At 44.1% G+C, this 25,030-nt stretch overlaps 1 protein-coding gene across 1 annotated transcript; it reads left to right on the top strand.

The window, feature by feature from the left end:
• Positions 1–22,370: 22,370 nt before the first annotated feature.
• On the top strand, positions 22,371–24,027 carry prnpb (prion protein b; the record flags this gene model as incomplete). The annotated part of the gene is made up of 1 exon (XM_080528413.1): positions 22,371–24,027. The coding sequence occupies one exon, from the start codon at positions 22,371–22,373 to the stop codon at positions 23,799–23,801; it is 1,431 nt and encodes a 476-aa protein (XP_080384539.1). The 3' UTR covers positions 23,802–24,027.
• Between the last annotated feature and the right edge of the window lie 1,003 nt (positions 24,028–25,030).

Here is a 25,030-nt window from a genome sequence, read left to right on the forward strand (position 1 = left end):
CGCTGCCACCACCTTTTTTTTACCGGGTTGGTCCAGGAAACATATGTCACATGGATGAGAATTCAGAAAGCACACCAGGGTTTAGTAATAGAAAATACAATGTTCTTTATTTGACAATATCTCTAAAATTCATGTAACATAGCTGTTTGGACAGGGCATAGACCTGAATGGTTCGGGCAAACTCACCCGCAACTAGCCCCGCCCACCTGGAGCCAAAAAGGGTATGCTGCTTAATAACTGAGAAATCAAAGTCAGACCCGCATATAGCGATCACAACACTTCAACACCGGCCTGCCACACAAGCCTTAAACACAGCACAACAAACCAAAAAGAGAACACTACCACTGTTCATTACATAAAACTATAACATGACATAGCAAAGCAAAACAAAAGGGGAACACTGCCACTGTTCCTTTATAGTAGGGTCCAAAACCACAATTCTGTGACCACTCTCTGGCTAACATGTTTTGATGATTTATTTGACTTCTAGGGACCTTTTATGAAAAATGTAGCCTCCAGGTCCCTGCCAAAAATTCCGGGTTTTTTTGCCAGAGGGCCAAATTCAAAATACCTGTAACCTTTAAGGCAGGTGAATAGGGTAAACATTTTTACTAATAGCCATCACTATGAAACTTCCCCAGTTAATCACTTACATTAAGACAATTATTTTTTGTATTACAAGTTTTCTGAAATTGTATGTTTAAATATGCAAATGAGGCGTTACCTAATTAAATATGCGGTAATTTGCATAACATTCAAGAACTTAAATCTGAACATTGGATAAAGCCAGGTTAAAAATTCTTGTTTCATCTTGTTGACATATTAGAGTCAAAGGCTTGATTAATAATGGTAGTGTACGATAACAATAGGTATGGGAGGTGGCTGCCTGACTTCTGGGAAATGCTGACTAGCTCTCCTTGCTGATCAGGTCGCTGGCTCTCCATCCTCTAGAATGAGAAGCAGCTGCTATTGCACTCCAGAAATACGAACAATGTGACCCAGATCCGGGCGGCTCACAACGCGCTGGCCAACCGAAAAGAAGCCAAGAAGAAGCACATGCAATGTGGCCACGGATGCGAGAGGATGAGCAGTGTGTGCAGGACCTGGTCGCATGCATGAGTTTGACTCCTTCCCGTTCGACCCGGCCTCACCCACCCTCCGCACCCTACAGTCAGCCATGCCTGCCTCTGATGAGCTCATTGCTGACTTCAACTCAGCCGCCCTTGCTGCAGGAGAGGAGAAGTTGACCAGCATTTTACGAGACAGAGTGTTCAGTAAGAATACCTCCCTCCATGCATCCGTCCCATTGAGCAAACGCTTGACATTTGACAAGGGGCCATGCACGAAGAAACCCGGGGAGGAACCCAAGGTTCTGCTGAGATGGAGCAGGATGCTCTCAAGGCAGTGATCGACCTGGTTGAGGTCAGTTAACTTGTGAATCTCCCAGAGTTGTTGGAACACTGTGTTGTCGAGGAGTGTATGGCCTTATTCAACTCCAATGGCACATACAGGAAGACGCAGAAGAGCAAGCTCATCCAGAAGATCTCTCCAATCTGTAGTTCTGAAAGGACCTTACATCGCTCTCGTCGACATGGGCATGATTTGGAGGATCAGCAGAAGATCGACAGACACAAGATAACACAAGATGACACCCCATACAAGTGGTCGGACGACGTCCACAAGGTGTCATCCATCATCCTTGCCCGCCATGGTGATGTTGACTAGGGCTGGGTATCGCCACTGATTTCCCAAAATGATTCGATTCCGATTCACAGCTCCCGATTCGATTCACGATTCGATTCGATTCCGATTCGATCTAGTTACAATATACATTTTTTGCTTGAATATGAAAGAGATTCTCCGAACTAAAGCTATAAATGGTTCAAGGAACCCTATAACATGTAGCATTGTTAAACATATCAATGAATTGACTCCAAAGCAGTTACATGAATGTACTTTTTATTTACATATGAGTTTGCTTTTGTCCAGCTCATCTCTATAGTCAAATTTTTAAAATCCAAAATGCACCCAGACATCTGACTTTAAGCCTGGTGGTGACTTGAGTGTCCCTGCCATCGCCATGTTTTTAGATTTTAGTGTTGAGACCTCACGTTGCGTGAGATATGATAAATTCTTGTAGCGCGAGATCTGGCCACGAGATCTCGTTGCGGGTTGAAGCTGCAAGCAAAAAAAAAAAAAAAAGAAAGATCGATCTCGGGATTTATGAATCGATAATCGCTCATTTAATGAAGATCGATTCAGAATCGGGAAATCGATTTTTTGAACCCAGCCCTAATGTTGACCGATTTAAAATACCCAACTCGCCGAAGCGGAGGCACCGCCGTGAGTTGGAATTAGTATCGGGGGAAACCCGTTGGATTGCATGGTGCCTGTCTGGAGCGCTCTGTCTGCAGCAGGACACTCCAGCAGCCAATGTGAGAGCGGCCTGCACAATTAATTTCCCCGTCCCTAACTTCACCCAGCAAGCTGCTGGGACTAATCGGTTGATGACTCGTTCCTCCACCTCGCTACCTATCTTCGGCGACGGCGACCCCTAATGGGACGCGATCAGCTCCCGCCCCCCAAAGATAGTGCACAGGTAACGTTTGAAAAGCTACGTTTTGAGTTGACAACGTCTGTCAACGGACCTCCGGCCGCTCCCATCAACCACCTCAACTCCCGGCTCTGTCTATTTATGCTCAGAGTCCCCAGCCAGAGTCGGCGTGGCCAGGTGCATCTCGTCAGGTTCATCATCTTGTAATCAGGGTTCATTGTTCATCACCCAATAGAAACTCTGGTTCACCACACTATCCCCTCCCCCAGGTGAAAAAGACTCGTCCCCGAGTCAGGGATCAATGTGGTAGTCTCGGGTCCACGCAGGCGCCCTCCTCGGTCTCTCGAAGCGTGTTCCACGGCTGGACGATGGCTGTGTGTGTCCTCGTTCAGCCTGGGATGCAGATGTCTGGCTGGACGATGGCTGTGCGTGTCTTCGTTCAGCCTGGGATGCAGATGGCTGTGGTTCTCTGGTTGCCCCTGCCCTCCATGCCGAATCTGATGGCCGAGGGTGTCCCCCATTGGTTTCGGGGTGGACCTCTGCCAGACGCTCGCTCTGGGAGGGGCGGCCTGGAACTCCACCTGGCTCTCGTGCCGTGGGCACTAGTGAGGCTGTAAATGAACAGGGAACAAAGGGTTTGAGTCTGTTGAAGTGAATAACAGTTTCGGGCCCTCCATCCACCAATGCTATACGGTAGAGGACATCTGTCACACACTCCAGGATTTTATACGGTCCCTTGTACCGTCGTTGCAACTTGGGGCAAACCCCCCGCCTCCTTGCTTTGTTCCTAACCCACACCAACTCCCACAGAATAATACTGGGCCCTGGCATGAAAATCATATGACTCTTTCTGTTGGGTAGAGGCCCTAGTCTGGTATCTCTTCACTGCCTCCACCACAGTAGATAACGTATCCGCCAGCTTCAGTATGTAATCACTGGCCGAGGCAAACTTATCCTTCTGCCCTACATCTAACATGACATCCACAGGAAGGACGATCTCCTGTCCAAACAGGACCTTGTAGGGGGTAAAAGCTGTACTCGCATGTATACTGCTCCTGTAAGCCATCATCACGTATGGCAGCAGGATGTCCCAGTTAAGCTGGTTGTCATCTATGAAAAGGGACAACATGGACAATAAAGTACGGTTAAAGCGTTCTATCAACCCGTCTGACTGGGGATGATAAGCAGTCGTACGGGTTTTCTGAATACTGAGTAGCCTACATAGCTCAAACATTTGACTCAATTTCTTCCTTGATCAGAATGTAGACTACGTGGAGTCCCAAAACGGCAAATCCATTCTTCAGTGAGGACTTTGGCAATCGTACGTGCCTCCTGATTAGGGAGGGGGAACGCCTCAGTCCACTTAGAAAAATAGTCCCCGATCACCAGAACATATCTATTTTTTCCTGGGGTCTCTGGTAGGGGGCCGAGGATATCTAAAGCTATACGCTCAAAGGCCCTAGAAGAAACGGACACATTCATGGGCGTGCATGGAGGACGCCCTTGCGTTTTCCTGGAAGCACAATCCACACATTCTCTGCACCATTTTCTAACGTCCCCAAACCAACCAGGCCAGTAGAATCGGTCTTTCGTCTTTGCCTGTAAATTTTGAATACCTAGGTGGCCGCCGGTAGCTATGCTATGCAACTGACAACACTGAGGGTACCATTTCTTTAGGGAGGACCACCTGGGTTACAGCAGCGGCATCAGACTGAGGGGAGGGAACCCGTACTAACCGTTGGCCCTGCACCTTCAACTGTTCCCATACTGGGGCATATTTGCGCAGCTCCGGGTTACTTGGTAAAGCCCCCTCTCCCTCCACCTGCTTAGCCCTAATGAGTTGCAAAAGCTCCGCGTCCCTCTGCTGCACCTGGGCCAACTCATCCTCGCCGGCTGCGAGGACTCCCGTACTGCCCCAACAGTCATAACAGGCTGCTGTCCTGCTTGGGGACTAACAGGTGCAACCTCTGCAGAAAAAACTGGTAAGCGGGAAAGCGCATCAGCATTGGCATGCTATTTTCCTGGCCGGTGAACTATCTTGTACTGAAAGCTTGCCAACTGTTCTAGCCATCATGCTAGCTGTCCTTCTAAGTTCCCGGAAATTATGGAGCCAGCGCAGAGAGTTGTGGTCTGTACGAAGAATAAATTCTCTTCCTAGCAGGTAGTGCCTAAAGAACTTGGTAAACATCACCATACTTAGAAGCTCCTTTTTGGTGGTGGCATACTTTCGCTCCTCTTTAGTAAGGGCCCTGCTAGCGTATGCGATAACATGCTCCATGCCCCCCACCTCCTGGGACAACACTGCCCCGATCCCGACATCGCTAGCGTCTGTCTAGAATAAACTGCTTAGCTGGATCTGGGTATGCCAGGACAGGGGCAGTAGTCAAACTATTTTTCAGCTGTATAAACGCTTGCTGGCAATCTTCACCCCACTGAAAACGTCTTCCCTTCTCAGTTAACTGATGTAGGGGTCGGGCAATGTCTGCAAACCCCTTAACAAAACGTCTATAGTAAGAGGCCAAACCCAAAAACTGTCTAATTTCTGTCTGAGTGGTGGGTGTCGACCAGCCACGGACCGATTCAATTTTAGTGGGGTCTGCCCGAATACCCTCCCTGGATATGATGTGTCCTAGGTATTTGACCTGTGTTGAAAAAAAGTTATACTTTGAGGGCTGTACTTTCAGGCCAGCCTCTTGGAGCTTACGGAGGACTTCGTCTAGCCTATGCAAATGCTCCTCAAATGTTTTCCCGAACACAATAATGTCATCTAAATACACCAGGCATGTGGTCCATTGCAGATCTGCTAGTACCAGGTCCATTAAGCGCTGGAATGTACCTGGGGCATTACAAAGACCAAAACTGAGAACGTTAAATTCGAAGAGCCCTTGCCTAGTTGTAAAAGCCTGTCCTTGGGGTCCATCTCTCTGCCAATAGCCGCTGGCAAGATCAAGGGTGGAAAACAAACGTGCATTATTAGCTAGACTGTCAAGAGCATCATCAATTCTTGGGAGGGGGTAAGCGTCCTTCACGGTCACATCATTTAGCCTCCTGTAGTCTACACAAAAACGCAAACTACCATCTTTCTTTCGTACCACAGGGGCTGCCCATGGACTGCAAGAGGGCCGTATGATCCCGTTATCCTGCATTTAATGTGGTCAGTAACCTCCTGCTGGAGATGGAGGGGGACCCGGCGCGGCACCATTTTAATAGGCTTAGCGTCCCCCGTGTCTATTTGGTGTAGAGTAAGGTGGGTTCTGCCCAAATCTGTCCCTCCTATGCTAAAAATGGAAACATAGCGCTGCAGGAGGCCTTTTAGTCTAGCAGCAAGTCCTCAAAAAAGGCTTTAGTTTTCGAGATACCCCTACCCGAGGTAGAGCAAATGACAACAATAATTTTTCTTATCTTTAGGGTCTCCCATTAATGAAATTGATTGTTGTCAAATTTTATTTTTAGGGAAAAGATGTTTTTTTGGTTGTTCTTTAGAGCTACCCCAATCCCTGAAAAAGAGCCAAATTAGACCAGGCCGAATATGGGGAAGGTGACAAAAAAGCCCATAACTTGAGAATGATCACTCCTTTCCTCTTCAGATTTGCTGAGGTATGAACCAAGTGGTTGTCCTACATCACCAAATAGTCAGACAACTATTTATCTAAATAAATACTGAATTATAGTCCTGTAAACTTAGCTTTAGTTTAGACGGAAATTGTACTTTTTGGTGACAGGAACATAGGACTCCATCACTTTTCTCTCATTTATCAGAAAAACAGAAATCCCTGAAAAATATATCATTACTGAATTGTCTAGGGTGCTATTGAACAATAACCAGTAGTTGTATGGAAATATCTCATACAGTTCTATTGCAAATGAGATTTCTTTAGACATAGGCCTACCTCTTCTCTGATACAGTCAAATTCCGAATGGGGGATAAGTGGCATAATAGCCTATAAGTTAAGAATGCTCACTCTGATGGTCATCATATTTGGAGAGGGAAATACCAGGTGGCTGAACTACATCACCAAATAGTCAGAATAAGAGTAACCCAATAAAATAAAGTTTATTAGTTCTAAATTGCAAGCCTCTAAAACATAGGTGTAAATAGTACAGGTTTTATTAAAACTGGAACCTTAATTCAAAGTACAGTATAGAAATAATTTTGAAGCTTGACAGTGGAACACTCTCTGCCACTCTGGTTTGAGTGACAGCTGCATGTTTCAAAACTGTGTAGCCAACTGGGCAGCAGCAGCCATAACAATCTCCATCTCAGAGGGAGAGGGGCTGTGGATTGACAGTTCTGTTCAGATTATCACCAATCTAATGACAGATAACACATTATGTCCAACTATGATATTAATATGTTGTTTAATATGTTGAAAGATTTGTGAGCTTTTAAACCATAGTGCAGGCATTCTGATCTAGGCAGAGGCTAGCAGAGCCCAGCTTACAAGGACTCAGAACCATACTGAACGTTGCTCAAGGACGAGATGATGAAGTTCATAAGAGACTATCGCCCCACTCAGATGACATACTGTCCTTCAAGGTCAAGGTTTCATATCACAGGTCATGTCGGGCCAGTTATTCAAGCACACATAACTATACGCCTACAACCAGTGATCAAGAACCACCCCAGGATCAGTAAAAGACTTAGACTGTCCAGAGACACTAGATTTGACATCCGTAGCCAGTGTTTCATTTGCAGCCAATGTTTCAATTGCAGCCAGAAAGTCACAAAGAGAGAAGGCCTGACCCCTATATGTACCGGTACAGGTGAAAGTACAAGGTCAAAGGTCCTCAACGCAGCCTCAGAGAGGTTTGATGAAATAATACATCACCGTATGCTGACCTATGAAGATCTTTTTGCCTATGATGCAAAGTATCACAGAAGTTGCCTAGGACACTATCTTTCAGAAAGGAACATTCTAGCAGCTAGAAACAAACATTTAACAGAAAAGAAGTTAAATGAACATGAAAGAGCTTTCATTGAGCTAACTGAAGAATTAACTAAGACAGTTTTTTCAAAGCATATGACTGTCACAACACTGAGTGCTGTAACTGAGAGCTATAAAGGAAAACTGAGTACAGCTACAGAACCAACAATGTATAAATCCTGGAAACTCAAAGAAAATATGAACCAGCATTATGGGGATAAACTCATCTTCATTGAACGTCCTGGAAAATCTGATCTGATCTGTTCTGGTGCCATGACTGTTGGCCATGCAATGAGAGAAGCTTCTCTCCTCAGAGAAAACATAACAGAAGACAGGGAGACAATGCCTCCACAGAGAACAGAGACCCTCACTGACACTCAAATCCTCCACCAGGCTGCAGGTATATTGAGGAAAACTATGGAAAAGGTTGAGCATGAGCCTCAATTCTACATAAGCAGTGACAAGCTTTCCCTTCTCCAGTGCAGTGAATATGTGCCAAACACTCTGTATGATTTTGTGAACTGGTGTGTCAATGCAGGTGCATTTAAAAATGTGCAGACCTGTGATGAGGACCCAGCTCTGAAGAATAACACAAGTGTTATAACCTTTTGCCATGATCTAATTGCACAGTGCTGCAGCAGGCGTACACCTATCACACTAGGACTTGGGATTATGATCCATCATGAGTTTGGCAGCAAGGCCCTTATCAACAAGCTACACATGATGGGTCATTGTGTGTCGTATGATGAAGTGCGTCAATTTCTCACATCAGTAGCAGCAGATCAATTACAGAGAAGCAAAGGTGTTTACATTCCAAATGGACTGACAAGAACCACAGAACATGGGATAATTGATGCAGCCATTGACAACTTTGACCAGAATGAAGAGACGCTGGATGGCAAAAATACAACAGATTCCATGGCAATTGTTGTATACAGAAGAGGTGATGTTGCCACAGCACACAACCCCATCCTGAGAATCTCAGAGAGATCTCTCCATGCCCTGGACAGCTGTGATTTGGATAATGAAGAGGTTCAGAGGTAAATATTATAGACCAACTATCTGCCAGACACATGCAATACTTGATTGAAATGGCTCTGATATACTGTATGTTAATGCAATATAATCCAATATTAAAATGTAAAATGTGTAATGTGCACTGGAGGCTTCAAGTTTCACATTACACTTGTGTAAGTCAGACTAGCATTTGTCCAATATTCAAGTTACACATTATTTGTGAGGTCACACGTTATAATCTAAGGAATCTGGAGTGTTGTTGTTTGTAAGGGCATTTTGTTAAAGATTGAATTATATGACAAAAGATGCCTAATGACTTGTTCTTGAATTTCAGATACATCAAGCCAGGTAGGCGATCTGAACCACCAGCAGTTCTACCACAGGTCCTCAAATCAGACAGCACAAAAGCTCAGGCAGCAGAAGGCCAAGACTTACTTTGGAAGGTGAGCCGTATCATGAAAGAAGAAGACCAGAGAATCCCAGGATGGTCTGCATTCAATGCCTATGTATCCACGTCAGACATCCCATTAACAACAGTACAATATATGCCCTTCATAAGAGCTTCACCATCAGACCTATCTACAATCTATACAGCTCTTTTGCAGCTCACACAGCTTGCTCAAGAACTGGGACAGAGGCATATACTTGTAACTGCTGACCTTGCCATCTACAGCAAAGCACAGCAAATTCTGTGGAGCAAACCTGAAGCTTTGGATGGCAAGATCACCATGAGAATTGGAGGAATGCACGTCACCATGGCCTTTCTGGCAAGCATTGGGAAGGTGTATGCAGACGGGGGCCTCTTTGACATGATAACCGAGTCTGGAGTCTATGCTGACGCAACAGCTCGGCAGATGCTTCAGGGGAAACAACTGACAAGAGGTGTGAGGAGCATCAAGGTTGTTTCAGAGGCTCTGTTCAGGCTCTTCTGGATGGCACTGGTCTCCTGGCTGAACAAAAAAGGCCAGAGTCCATTGTCTGCTGAACAAGAACACCTCCTGCGAGATGTGCAGCATGCCTTTCATGGCGACGACCAGGTCTCTGCCAGACAGTTCTTAAGTGAAGTGGAGACAGACCGTCCTGAACTGAGGAGAAGAATACAACAGTTTTCAGAGAGGGGAGTTCAACAATCAGCAACTTTTAAGTACTGGCTGAATTTCCTCAAAGGGGCTGATCTCTTACTCAGAATGCTACGATCAGAGCGTGAAGCTAACTTTGACCTTCATCTCAACTGCATGTCTGAAGCAATACCATGGTTCCGGGCTGCTGGCAGGATGAAATGCAATGTGTGGTCATGGTATTTGACAGGTATGACGGCCCACAGTCAATCAAAGACCTGGAGAGGCAAAGGAGAGGTGCAAGTGATGGAAGGCCTACACATGTTATCACTGGCAACACAAATGTCCCAAACTACAGGAAGTACTTGAGGAGTAGTGGAAACAAGACTGCACTGTGCATGTTTGTGAGCAACTACATTGTCATTGCAGCCCCATAGAGACTACACTCAGATGACTCCATCATCTTGGCAGGTGGATTTGACAAAGGGGAGGAGGTGAAGAGCATCTGCACAGCACGAGTCAGCAGTTTGACATCACTGTACAGTGATCAGGAGGAGGCAGACACAAGGATGGTGCTCCATGCCATACATCTTGCAGAGTCATATTCCCGCATTATTGTGAGGTCTGATGACACAGATGTGGAAGTACTGCTCATATACTATGCAAGCAAAGAAATGTTTGGTTCATCTCTGGTGTACATGCATACAGGCCATGGAATGAGAGAGAGCTATGTCCCCATCAACACCATATCTGAGAAGATTGGAAAAGACATGTCTAACTGTCTACCAGCATGTCATGCACTCACTGGCTGTGACACAACAAGTCGTTTGTACAGAATAGGAAAGACAACAGCATTCAACAAACTCAAGACCCATCTCAGCGAGCTCAAAGATCTGGCCCATTTTGGACTCTCTGCCAGCTTGGAAGAGTCTTTGCCAGTCGCAAGAGAATTTGCGCTACTCCTATATGGAAAAAAGAAAATGGAAAATGGATTGATTGGGTTACTCTTATTCTGACTATTTGGTGATGTAGTTCAGCCACCTGGTATTTCCCTCTCCAAATATAATGACCATCAGAGTGAGCATTCTTAACTTATAGGCTATTATGCCACTTATCCCCCATTCGGAATTTGACTGTATCAGAGAAGAGGTAGGCCTATGTCTAAAGAAATCTCATTTGCAATAGAACTGTATGAGATATTTCCATACAACTACTGGTTATTGTTCAATAGCACCCTAGACAATTCAGTAATGATATATTTTTCAGGGATTTCTGTTTTTCTGATAAATGAGAGAAAAGTGATGGAGTCCTATGTTCCTGTCACCAAAAAGTACAATTTCCGTCTAAACTAAAGCTAAGTTTACAGGACTATAATTCAGTATTTATTTAGGTAAATAGTTGTCTGACTATTTGGTGATGTAGGACAACCACCTGGTTCATACCTCAGCAAATCTGAAGAGGAAAGGAGTGATCATTCTCAAGTTATGGGCTTTTTTGTCACCTTCCCCATATTCGGCCTGGTCTAATTTGGCTATTTTTCAGGGATTGGGGTAGCTCTAAAGAACAACCAAAAAAAGATCTTTTCCCCAAAAATAAAATTTGACAACAATCAATTTCATTAATGGGAGACCCTAAAGATAAGAAAAATCATTGTTGTCATTTGCTCTACCTCGGGTAGGGGTATCTCAAAATCTGAGGGCCCTTCCTGCTAGACTATTTAACTGAACAGAGTTCTGTGGGTGATAACTCTTTCTCCTCCAGCCCGAATTGTGCCACTAGTCCCTCCACAGACCAAGTAGGGCTACACTCTCTCTCCTGTTTTGAGCTGTGGCAGGGCTCTGGTTTAATATTTACAGATTAATTGGCTAATCATGGATTCATCTCCAGTTCCTCGTCAGCAGAGTCAAGAATGAAACTACACAAACTCAACAAAATGACTGCAGACCCAAAGGCCTCTAATTACCTCTCTGTGCCTCATACTTCCAAACGGGGACTTGAGAACCAGGACCCAACAAGCCCACATAATGTTCAAAAAGCCCTACGAAGATTAGGCATAAGAAGGCTCCCGGTGCGTGGCAAATCTCTGCACCTTCAAACTCCCTCAGACTTCCCTCAGTCTCACAAGAGGTGGGAGGAGAACTCTCTAGTGGGTAAAGCTAAGAGGAAGAAGCCATGCACCAAGCCTGCGCCTTTCAACTTAACTCAGCCAAAGGCAGACAGAATGATGACACAGAACCAGAGGAGGCCGCTGACTGCCACCTCAAGGGCTGGTGCTCAACCTACCCAACCTGAAAAGACTGGACATCCAAAAACAAGACCCACAACTGTCAAACCAACCAGGACAGCCCCAGCAACTCACAAGATCCACTCAAAGTCAACAGTAGAGTTCACTGCTCAACTCCCCATTGCTCAGTTGACAGAGAAAAAACCATGCCCTGCCATATTATCACAGGACAATGGAGTGTCAACCCATGGAGTCGAGAAGCCTCACAGAGTACATATTTCCAGTGTTGCTACCTCCATGTCTCAACCTCCAAAGCAGAAGACGCACTCTTCAGACTTTTCATTGCATGGATCTGGACAGCTCAGCCTCTCCAAACCTCCCACTACATTTACAGTCAGCTCAGAAGGTTTGTCCAGTGCTTTCTCATCTTGTCAAAATAATACCCAGACGCATCAGAGTGTTTCCGGACAAAAATCGCTCCGGAGTATAAATCGCACCCTTAAAAAATGCTTCATGAAGAAAAAAACACATATAAGTCGCACTGGACTATAAATCGCATTTATTTAGAAAAGTATTTCACAAAATCCTAGACCAAGAACAGACATTTAATCTGGAAAAGCAAGTTATTCAACTACACAATAGCACACAGAACAGGCTGAATAGGCTAAATTAACATAACAAGCCACATTAACAGTTATTCAGCTACACAATAGCATAAAGAACATACCTGGGAGGCTGAATAGGCTAAATTAACATAACAAGCTAGCTAGTCCAACAAGCAAGTTACCAGTAAACAAGTTCACCAAGCTACCGTTAATATTTCAGTTAATTCTTCAGTGGTACAGGAGCAGCATATAGTTGTCACAAGCCCAGAGCGCCCTCTCGCGGCTGTAGACGGTAGTGTAAAACTATGAAAAAAAGTGTGACTTATATTCCGGAAAATACGGTAGTGCCTCTACTGCCTCAGCACAGTCTGCCTCCAGTACAGAAGCCTGCTTAAGTCATCTGGACTTGCTTAGCCTTAAAGACCTATCCAAGACCCCACCCACTGTCCAGCCTGCACAATCTGCTCCCACAATGAGTGACAACACTCATCTATCCAACAGCACTGCTGGGTGTGGGGAGGCCTTCTGCCACGACCCTACAGCCTTGCATAGTATCCTCCAGAATGCAGGAAGCAGTGTTAAGTCCTCCACTCAAGCCTATAACTACCTGCCTATGAGAGTGTTTGTCATGAAGAGTCGACAAAAGCCTGCTGCAGGTCCAGCAAAGGCCCTGCTGCCCTCGGCAGCATCCTACAGAATGAAAGGGTGAAGGCTGGAGGGACGCTGGGGGCCACACTCCGGAGCTCAGTCTGGCCACCAGGCAGGGGCACTTCTATCTACACAGTACAGAGAATACCTGTCACAAAGAGTCGCAGTGATTCACCTGCAAGACGTATGGTGGTGACTCTTAACCAAAGCCCAGGAATGAAGGGGACACCCCAGCGTGTCCCCAACACCAGGCACCAGCCCATGTCTATGAGGAAGCTCCTCTCATCCCACTGCTGCCACCAGTGAAATAAACCCAAGTATGGGGTATGAAAGGCAATTTGTGGGTTCTGGAAATAGCGCTGCCACCACCTTTTTTTTTACCGGGTTGGCCCGGGAAACATGTCACATGGATGAGAATTCAGAAAGCACACCAGGGTTTGGTAATACAATGTTCTTTATTTGACAATATCTCTAAAATTCATGTAACATAGCTGTTTGGACAGGGCATAGACCTGAATGGCAAACTCACCCGCAACTAGCCCTGCCCACCTGGAGCCAAAACCGGTATGCTGCTTAATAACTGAGAAATCAAAGTCAGACCCGCATATATCGATCACAACACTCCAACACCGGCCTGCCACACCAGCCCTAAACACAGCAAAGCAAAACAAAAGGGGAACACTGCCACTGTTCCTTTAAATGAAGTGACACGGCTCACGCTGCCCACACAAAAATAAAAGACCCCCAGTAGCCTACCAGTGTGGGCTGGCGTCGTGCGCAGAATGCTCTGACCTAAAGTCTACCCAAGTCCACCACTGCTATGTCCCCAGAGTAGGCCTACACAATTGTTATATATAGTTGTAAATACATGTATATCTATCAACGGCATCGCCTATAAATCAATGCATGTTTCGTTGGCTATTTGATTTATTTTGTAGTCTTTAGCCTATTTGATCAAGTGCAAATGTCGCCTAAGGGGTTACAGTCATTTAGCAGACGATTTGTCCAGGACCATTGTAACCCATTTGCGACCCATAAGCTTGATATTTGCATCTATGTAGGCCGATATCTTTGCATCTTTTAATTTGAGTCCCAGGGGGGTCATTGAGGGATTGAAGGGATATCACGTCATATGAAGATCATGAGGGGCATTTCAGGGGTCTGATAAGTGATAAGGGATAGACGGCGTGGGCGGGGTGAGTGCGTATCACCCGAGAGCCATCCTATAAATTAGTTCACAGGTAGGCTAGCCTATGTAGGTATTATTTCTCTAAAGAATAGGGAATTACTCATGGTCTTATATATTATGCGACTTATTTACCGCTGGTAAACTCTGCTGATGTTAATGCTAGCCCGGCTATTATTCATTAGGCTAACGATCAGTGTGACCATTTTTATGACTATGACCGTATCAGGACTATAGCTCTAACTCCTAGCGTCAGTTAACTATGTACGCAATTTTTAGGGCATTTCTGCTTTAATGGGATAGAGGCAGTAGATAGACAGGAAAGATGGGTGAGAGAGAGCAGGGATGACAGGCAGTAATACATGTCCGCGGCCGGAATCGAACCGACGACCTTGAGATGACATGGCTGACGCCTTGAAATTGGCTATGGACAACACACAATAAAGTAGCTATAAGAAGACAGTTCACGGTCAATAAATATCAAAAAGTGTGGTTGATCTGGCTTTATTGTTATGGATCAAGGTTCGGACATACAGGTCCAGATCAAGGTTCTGACATACTCGAGTTCATAGTGCCGTCTCGTACCTGCGACCTTGGAATAGGTCAGAACCGCCTATTGTTCTCGGACGTAACCACAAGACCACCGAGAAGCTAAGGGAATTATGACGGCGGTTAGGATATTTAAACCTTTCGAACGTTCAACGGAGCGAGAGCGTCTCCCATAGTAACTTCCCAGAGTGCAGAACTGAGAAAAATTACTTTTTTCTTGTTGTCCAGCCAAAATAGTTCCAGGCAGATCACTGGATATGTGGCAGTTTTATGTCTTTATATTAGGTTATACTTTGTACATATTAATCCTGACCTCTGATTTGATCTTTGACCCTTATTTGGAAGTTACTGTATTCTGCCTTTGCATGGCTTGCCAAAAGATATAGAGTCATGCCAAGGCAAAAGGCAGTAACTTCAATTTCATCTTGTCACTTTAGTTTTGATCACAATAAAAAAACAGTATAATGAGAAATATGATTTTTTTAAAATCCTTATTTTGATATGGATAGAGTGACATTATTATATTATGGTGTTCTTGTGTTGTTCCAAGTATCTTAAGATAAAATTATTTTAATTATTTTTGGATAATAATTAATATGGACAATAATCTAATTTGCCATATGGGGCCAGCATACAATTACATGTTTAAATAACTCCAAGCCTTATGTTTGTAACTTCAAAATACAGTCATTACTCCCAGATGAAGTTCTGGCAATAGCCAATTGGCTGCAAAACAATTTAGCTTCAGTAGCTGAATGCAGTAACACGAATGGATGGAGTATTTTTCATCCACGTTGACTGATTGGTGACATGACATCGATCTGGCATATCAGCTATGCAAAACAAAACATTTGATATGTTTTGCATACCAATCAGGAATTGTATCTGGATTTATCTGGAAGGGCGTCTGCTTATCCAAATAATTGGAATGGATTTACCGTGATTCGGTTATAGAAAAGGTAGGCGTTTGTCTATTAATTACGGCTGTGCTTTGTGCTTATCGTTTGGTCTGTGGATGTGTCTGTCTGCCAGGGGGCAAGGCAGCGCTGTGTGTCAGTGTGGGACTGGCTACGTTAGCTTGTCTGTCAGAGAGACGTAGCCTACTGGCCCGTCAGTGTCAGTGTCAGGATTTGCCATCATGATTTTAGATCATTGGATGACCAACTAGGCTATATGGCTATTATTTGCCTTTGTTAATTGTTTTACAATTCTGATCGCGTCTGGGAGCAGTTCTGCTGTCAAGATTGTTGTTCGTAATCACTTGCTCTTAAGCAAACTAGCTAGCTACAGCTAAGTATAACCTCACTTTTTAAGTGTTCCAAACCAAAGGCAGAGTACAGTAACTTCGCAGTGCGCTACAGTAACTCCGCAGTTGAGCGCAGCGAGACAAAGCCAGAATACCGCAACTCAAGTTGCTGTGGTTTGCCTTGGTTTCTCTAGGCTTTTTTGAAGTTACTGTAAATACGAGCCCTATTTTCTCAAAAATACAACACAGACAGGATATTTGGCCACATGATAAAGAATGTCTTTAATGTCACAAATATGATTTTAACTCATTTTGACCAAAATTGAAGTTACTGCTTTTTGCCTTTGTACGGCATAGCACTCCGCGTGAATCATCTGTCCGACTTCGTTCCTATTGTTCTTTTGTTGTTTTACCTCCTCTTTCTGTAGATGAAGGGTGATTAGTCGGCCTACCCCAGTGAGCAATAGACGTCTTTTCAACCTCGCGTCTACGCTTGGCCATCATATAAACCAGCTATATTACGGCTATATTTTCTACTTATCTTAAATGCATTAAAACCGTTATTAAACCCCTCTAAACTGTCAGAATACGTCCCAGACGTCATGTAGTATGAGATTCATATAGTCTAGCATAGTTATCCTAGCAGAAGTGGTGGTTTAAATTGCGTCTATACGTCGCTGTCCTTTAACCCAGATAAATGCGGCCTGTGTCTAAACCTGTTTTAGTCTAGCAGCACGTTGAGTTTAAATTAATACCCTAAACGCCTGTAGATTGTCAAAATATGTACCAGACCGTCATTTAGTCTGAGATTCCATGTAGTCTAGCATAGTTATTCATGCAGAAGAGGTGGTTTAAATTGCGTCTATACATCGCTGTCCTTTAACCCAGCTAAATGCGGTCTGTGTCTAAACATATTTTCTACTTATCTTAAATGCATTAAAACCGTTATTAAACCCCTCTAAACTGTCAGAATACGTCCCAGACGAGTTGATGCATCCACACACGCACGTTTGACAGCTGACCCCACAAATCTTCTCTCTGGTGCAAACAATATGTGTGCTGGGCTGGCGCTGGCAAAAAAGTATCAAAACTCGAAAGGTTCGATACAATTGGATGTATCAACTCGTCTGGGACTTTCTTGTCACCAAAAGCTTGAGGATTATGACTTTTCTTTTGTGCTGATGAAACAAAAATGTAATGTCTGTGACATACTCCCGGTGCTTCATTACTACCTACGCATAATACATCAAAATCTGTAATGTAATTTGCCATTATACCTTTAAATGGCATTTCTCTGACAGGAGAGGACGTTCTGGGACTATTTCAACAAGAAAGGTGTTATGAGTCTTTGCAGCTCCATGACAGACCTTACCATATTATCATGTAACAACAACATTAACATTTTTTATAATACCTGGTGTAGATGAGTGTTGAGTTGATTTGGAAATAGAATCTTCATCAGCTTTTCAAAGTGAAAAAAAATGCTCCCATATATTCAAGTTAGTTTCACTAGGAATAAATAGTAGAGGATGACCAGTTATATATTTAGAATACTAACTCATTACTTTCATTCATCATTCTCAGGCAGGGTGTAGAGGTTCTTAGAAACTGTAAAATAAACTAAAACCTTAAAACCTGCTTTCTTTGACGTAAATGTCAGTTCAACATAATATGGAACACAATACGGAAAATGAAGATGGGTGGACTAACATTGTGGCTAGCCTACTTAACATCAAGACCGCCCCCAATCTATGGACTTTCAAGACTCTGCTCAAATCCCACTATTGCTGTGAAAAAGGCTATTGAGACGTCCTCATGCTTTATTTAGTTTGGACATTTGTCTTTGTCTTAAATGTGTGCTGTAACAAATGTTGGTTGTCCCCTATTCTATTGTCCTTACGCTCTACTCTATGACTATGAGGCTGGGAAGACAAATCGGCAACACACTACATGAACTGAATTGAGATTATATAGAAAAATAGTCATAGTACCTGGTGTTGATGACTGCAGAGGAGAGTCTATCATTGTAGAGTCATCAGTGGCTTTTCAAACAAAGATCAAAGCACATGAACAACTTTAAACAGGAACAAGTAGCACAGAATGAGAGGAAAGACCAGTTATATTTTAAAAATACAAACGCATTGCTTACAGGCATATTCTTCTTTGTCCTTTTCTTTTAATTCAAAGAGGTCCATAGAAACTGATCGTTAAAAGGAAATATCGTTAAAATGTGCCTTCTTAAATACAAATTAATTATTAAATTGAGATGGGTGAACCAACATTGTGACCAAACTCACATGGATTTGGGGGGCATTTTTTGAGCATTTGCTTCACAGAGGCCTTCTGCAACCCTGAAAATTGAAAAAACGTCACATAATAATCGCATTACGTTTTACTACATGTAACCGGTTGGTTATTATTTCCAGTTTGCGGTTAATGTAATTTTGGTTAACAAATGCTTTCTTTCGCTACGATTGGAGACGGGTTACCACGTGACCATGGGACGTATTGAATTTCCTGGTTGGAACAGTGAAAAGTAGTATTTTTGGGATGTTTTGTACATTGGCACTACATTATTATTGTTAAAACACTCTTTTCTATTATTATTATATAGTGGAATGCCTATAGAAACTATTGTTGTGGTTAAACCGTGACCTACATTGACGTGCCAGAGAATGACTCCCCTACCTCGGACCCATTGTAGGTATCGCTTATCGGCCTTTTGGCTAAGATCAAGTGTAGTGCCTGCCAGCAGGAGAGGTCCTAAACGTCCAACTGGTGCTCTACGGGGTGAGCCGGAGGAGCATACCATCAGCGGACTTCGCCAGACTCTGGCTCACCCTGACATGCTTTAAAGAAGCACTCTGGACCTCCCGCAGCCTGCTGGTAGGGAAGCGCGTGGAGACCCCCCCACAGGCGGTGGTAGCTGCGGCCATTGAGACCTTGAGGGGATGTGTCGCACGTCGCCTATTCGGAGGAGGGGGTCAGAGGCCCACCATAGAGGTCCGGCCCTGACTGCGCGAGTGCCACCGCTGCCATGGTTGAGGGTCTCCTCTGGGAGCCTGAAACGGCGGTCGTGGGGAGCTGTTCATGAAGGCGGGCGAGGCAGTCTTGATAAGGACTCACCCCGCTCCTGTACAACAGCCATGTTTTTTTAAACATGTATAATGTAATGTCATAACGTGTACTTGTGTACTTGTTACAATAAAAGTTTTCGAAAGAAAGAAAAATGTGTTCTTATCAGTTTAATATCTGATACGTCCCCCTACCCGGGGACCATATATTAAATTGATTTTTGGAGCAGGGAGATGGAATAGGGGCTTGCTTCGTCCACTCCACGCTTGCTTCGTCCACTCCACGCATCGATCTGGTATTGCAGTACCTCCAGGAATTATGTTTCAACAGCATTTCAACGTCTAAATATAGGCCAAATTGGAAATTGAAACAACGTCTATGTTTAGACGTTGAAATGCCGTTGAAACATAGAAAGGGAAACAACGGCATTTCAACGTCTAAACATAGACGTTTTTTAAATTTCCAATTTGGCCTATATTTAGCCTCGATTTGGCCTAGACGTCTACGGGCCATTTAGACGTGTTTAGACGTCTAATCAACGTAAAATTGCTCACTGGGACAGAAATATGAAAATAATAATGATTGTAATTATCAATCAAATTAAAAAACAAATATTAGATTAGATCTTATTGTCATTGCAGAGTACAAATACCAGACAATGAAATGCAGTTCATCATCTAAACAGAAGCGCAAATAGTGATATAACATGATATAAAAACATGTGATATAAGAACATGACGATGATAGTGAATTGGTACAGTATGGCATGCAGGTTACCTCCTCTTTCTGTAGATGAAGGGCGATTCTTATAGAAACATGAACATAATTCTGATTTACATGATTGTAATAGGCTAATATTCATTGTATTAGCCTATTTATATTCATAATAATGTTGTCAAAACATCCACGAACGCCTTATATCAAAACAAAGCAAACATAGCCTATTTCACCCATAGTTAAGCATAGGTTGACTTTCCAGACACCATATTTTGTTGTTCTAAACACAGAACAAAACGAAATGAAAAGCATGATAGAAATACAAATGAACTCCCCGACTGAGATTCACGCATTGAATCGTACAGAACTATAAAACACAAAACACAATAGAGTGATTTAAATACAGAAACATATACATTCATAAATTGTTGGTGGATTTAAAATACTCAACTCCCCGAAGCGAGGCACCGCCGTGGGTTGGAATTAGTATCGGGGGAAACCCGTTGGATTGCGCTGTGCCTGTCTGGAGCGCTCCGTCTGCAGCAGGAGACTCCAGCAGCCAACGTGAGAGAGCGGCCTGCACGATTAACTAACTTCACCCAGCAAGCTGCAGGGACTAATCTGTTGATGACTCGTTCCTCCACCTCGCTACCCATCTTCGGCGACGGTGACCCCTAATGGGACGCGATCGGCTCCCGCCACCCAAAAGATAGTGCACAGGTAACGTTTGAAAAGCTACGTTTTGAGTTGACAACGTCTGTCAGTGTCAACAGACCTCCGGCCGCTCCCCTCAACTCCCGGCTCTATCTATTATGCTCAGAGTCCCCAGCCAGAGTCGGCGTGGCCAGGTGCATCTCGTCAGGTTCATCATCTTGTAATCAGGGTTCATTGTTCATCACCCAATAGAAACTCTGGTTCACCACATTTGTATTGGCAATATATATAAAACAAAATATGTTTTATGTATTTGTGTTTATGGCTACGTGCATGATAAGAGTCAACTGTAGGCCTACGGAAGAGTATTAGGGCCACCATCTGAGGGTTTTTTTTCTCCCGAAAGGGGGGAGGGTTATATTCTGAGTTTAAAGTTGGAATTTCTGAGAAAAAACTTATTTTAATTTAATTTAATTGTTTGTATCTTTGGTTTACAGACTTTTACACAGATCCTATATTGTAGAAGTTATTTCGGACTTTCTTCTCAGAAATTCTGACTTTAATTCAGTTGTTTGCCCTAATACTCTTCTGTACAATTGAGCTACACCTCTCTATACAACATCATTTATGATTTGTGATGATTAAGTGTTCCCTTATTTTTTTTGGAGCAGTGTATATAGCCTGCGTTACGCGTAAATCCTGCATTAAATGCAATTTGAGATATGCACAAAGAGATGTTGCACGCAAATGTCAGGTTTATCACTCTCTATCGCCGTATCTCTACGGCTCTGATTGTTGCATGCTATTGTAAAGTCTGCCCAAATACAGTTATAGTAGTGGGGCAATATTGCCTGGAATCAACGAGATGTGTGTATAATGTACACTGTGATAAACGCCAATGTACTACAATCACCGAAGAGCATTGCTGCTGATAGTGTGTGGGTGGGTGCGTGCGTGCGTGCGCGTGTGTGTGTGTGACGTAGGCCTATTTGTGTCCGATTGAGACCCCTCCCGGTGCAAGCAGCGACTCAAACGAACGTCAGCATCAAAACATAAAGCAAGTGGATCGAACCCAATTTCATCAGAAAGAACAGCATATTTTCGAATAACGGTAAGATGTTTGATCTCTGTCACAATATGTTTACACGATTGTCAAGGGCGTTATCCGTAGGCCTCATAAGACATGATGCGATGAATAGCCTAGGCTATAACCGTTTTTTTAAACCTGCCTACAATTGGGAAATATTTCATGCGATTTGATTTGGCATATTTCCTGAAACATAGTGTAGGCACACATTTATTTTGCATAAAATGGCTATTAAATACTAATGAATAATGTAGCCTACAGTATCTCGTCTATCTATGTTTTCCTTCGATGTTGTCATACCGTCTCTATTCTGCCAGTAAAAAATATATCGGCCCAGAACGCCATTTCTTAGGGTAACAGGTCTGCGAATGTGGTTCGAACCCTTCGACACCACGTATGAAGTTCGGGACGGTAATATGAAAGGTTCATCAACGCATTCGACAGGCTCTGCGATGGCCGGCGACCTCCAGATCAATATTAAAACATGTTTGATAATCGATTGTGTCCAAAAATGCGCACTCCACAATGTAAAAGCTACGCATCTTGCGGTGGAACCTCTCCAAATAAAAATGCATATTAACACAGCTCAAATTAAGCAGCCAAGTGTAGGCTATAAGCCCATTTTTGCTCCACTATTTCAAGGATAAAGCTTTGTAAATTGAACCATGGGCCCTTAGAATAACTTATCTGTGAATAGTGAATCATTAGCACTGCAGACTAAATAAGAACAAGGCAACTAGGCTTCAAACAATCAGACCAAGCATTTTAACATTGTTTTGTTGTTGAGACCTAACCTTTCACATCGTCTGTTTTTTTCAGGCAGCAATGGTGAAGCTGTGTGAGCTGGTTCTGTTGTCTCTGACCCTCCTGGCTCTCCTGCATACTGACTTTACATGGGCTAAGAAAAGCGGTAGCAGTGGCGGAAAAAAATCATCCTCCAGCAACACAAGGCCGTCAAAAACATCAAACACACAGGCAGGAAACTACCCCAGACAGCCTCAGAGCCCCAACAGGAACCCCAACCCCAATCCATACCCAGCAGGTGGTAGTTATCCAGGGAGGGGGGGAACCAATCAAGGGGGCTATCCCAACCAGAACCCAGCAGGGGGCAACCCAGCAGCTGGAGGTAACCCTGTTGGTAATTACCCAGGAGTTGGTGGTGCCAAACCTGGAGGATATCCGAACCAGTACCCCCCAGCCGGAGGTTATCCAGCAGGTGGCTATCCAGCAGGTGGCTATCCTAACCAGCAGTATCCTGGGAGAGGTGGTACCAACCAGGGGGGATACCCAAACCAGAACCCTGGAGCAGGTGGTTATCCTGCAGCAGGGGGCTATCCTAACCAAAACCCAGCCAGAGGAGGTTATCCTAACCAGTACCCAGCAGCAGGTGGCTACCCCAACCAAAACCCAGGTAGGGGAGGCTACCCGGCTGCTGGAGGCTACCCGGCTGCTGGAGGCTACCCGGCTGCTGGAGGCTACCCAGTAAGAGGAGGAAATACTGGACAGGGCTGGGGGCAGGCAGGTGGATACCCAGGGGGCTATCCAGGTGGAGGGGCAGGAGGAGGATACCCTAACTGGAACCCAAACAATAAGATCCTTAGTCCTGGCTATGGTGGAGGAGGTTATGGTGGAGGTAGAGGTGGATATGGTACAGGAGGAGGTTCTCCGTTCTCTCGATCAGTCCAGGGTATGGGGTATAATCCCTCTAGTAACTCCCAGGGCTTTGCCAAGAAGGCTATGATGGCTGCAGGGGTTGGGGCCGTGGCAGGTATGGCGCTGGGCTATGGGCTGGGGCGCTTCCCCCGACCACACTTTAACTTTCGCAACCCTCAGGAGGAGCAATACTACAATAACTACATGTACAAGCAATATGGCAACAAATCCACAGATGAAAACGACTTTGGCCGGGACTACGTCTACAAACCACCACCGCGGGCCGAGTCCTACGATAGCTTCATGGAGACCTGCCTGAAAAGGACGGACCTCCTGCAGGATGGACAGAAGGATGATGACACAGTGAGCATTGAGGAGATTGGTTACCCTGCCCTAGTGGATCAGCAGAAGTCCCGCCGTTGTGTGGAGCTCTACATGACTTATTCTGAACGTTTCCTGGAGAAGCAGATAGCTGATGAATCAGAGCGCAGTAGTGGCATCAACAACAACAAATATAACCGAAGTAGTTCTCTCTCTCATGGTCTGATGCAGCTCATAACCTCCATTCTGATGATACTGAGCAGCACACTTCTGCTGCAGTGAGAGAGGGTCACATTAAGATGCGTCCCAATAGTCTAGAATCGTTTCATTTCTGAGTCTACCTTCATCATAGCCACTGATTTGTGAGGACTTGACTACATAGGTGAAACCAGTGAGGTGGAGGTGGGGGCATTTCCAGTCATCTCGTTTCTGTGGCCATGAAGGAAAGATAAAGACTCAGTGGGACGCTTGGGATGACACTACTCTGACGTTGAAGATGAGATTTAAAACGGTTAAAGTGAAGGTGAAGGTTAGGTTATGGTTAGTGTAAGGGTTAAGGTAAGGGTTCAGAGTAGGGCTGTCCCAAGTATCCCACTTAGCATTTACCATTAGGAAAAGAGACCTGAAAGGAAGCAGATGAGCTTCCAGGGACACGATAGGAGTCAGAGGACCAATTCCTTCAACTTTTATGAGGACATTTTAGCAGTAATGTAATTGAATGTCTAATGGCCATTTTTGTTGTATGTGTGTTATAGAATTACGCTTTTTCTCCTGTTTATTTGGATATCCTGTTGTAGGAATCTAGGAGATAGTATTTTTGCGTTGTTTACTTTTAAAGCAGTTCCTGAGAGAACACTCTGTTAAGCGCTGAATTCTGTTCTTGAAAACAAAAAAAAGCAAATGCACAAGGCTTAAATATTTTGTTTGTGTATCTATGAAATTCTATGAAATGTATTCATGTGTATAACCCTATACAACTACATAAGGACCATATTCTTGACATTTTATTTGTTTGTACATAAAGGCACTATAAACAATGACAAGTTAAAACTACCTGTGGCCTGGGGTGGTCCAGTGGTCTAGCACCGTGGTCTACAGTGCACACATTATGCCCATGTCGGCATGGGTTCAAATCCGGCCCATGCCCTGCTGACATGTCCTCTCTCCCTTCTTCTCCTTACTTTCCTGTCTATCTTCACTGTATCTGTCCAATGAAATGGAAAATATGAGTGGGACTGCCCCACTCAGAAAAAAACACACAAAAAAACGACCTGCTATGTCTTGTGATTAGACTAACACGTTTAGGTATGGTAAATCACCAACTGGAAACATTTCACTCATAATTGCATTTGTGTATGAGCTACATTAGGCAAATTCATAGGACTTCAATCTCATCTGTACCTTGTGGTCTGTAGTCGGTTAGGTTGTATGTTTTGTACATACATACCTGTTTCTGAATTGAAGAGGGAATGGATTGTTTTCTTTAGATCAATTATTCTTGCTGTATTCTC

The sequence above is a fragment of the Nansenia antarctica genome (assembly GCF_963989245.1).
Source record: "Nansenia antarctica genome assembly, chromosome: 4".
NCBI classification, from domain to species: domain Eukaryota; kingdom Metazoa; phylum Chordata; class Actinopteri; order Argentiniformes; family Microstomatidae; genus Nansenia; species Nansenia antarctica.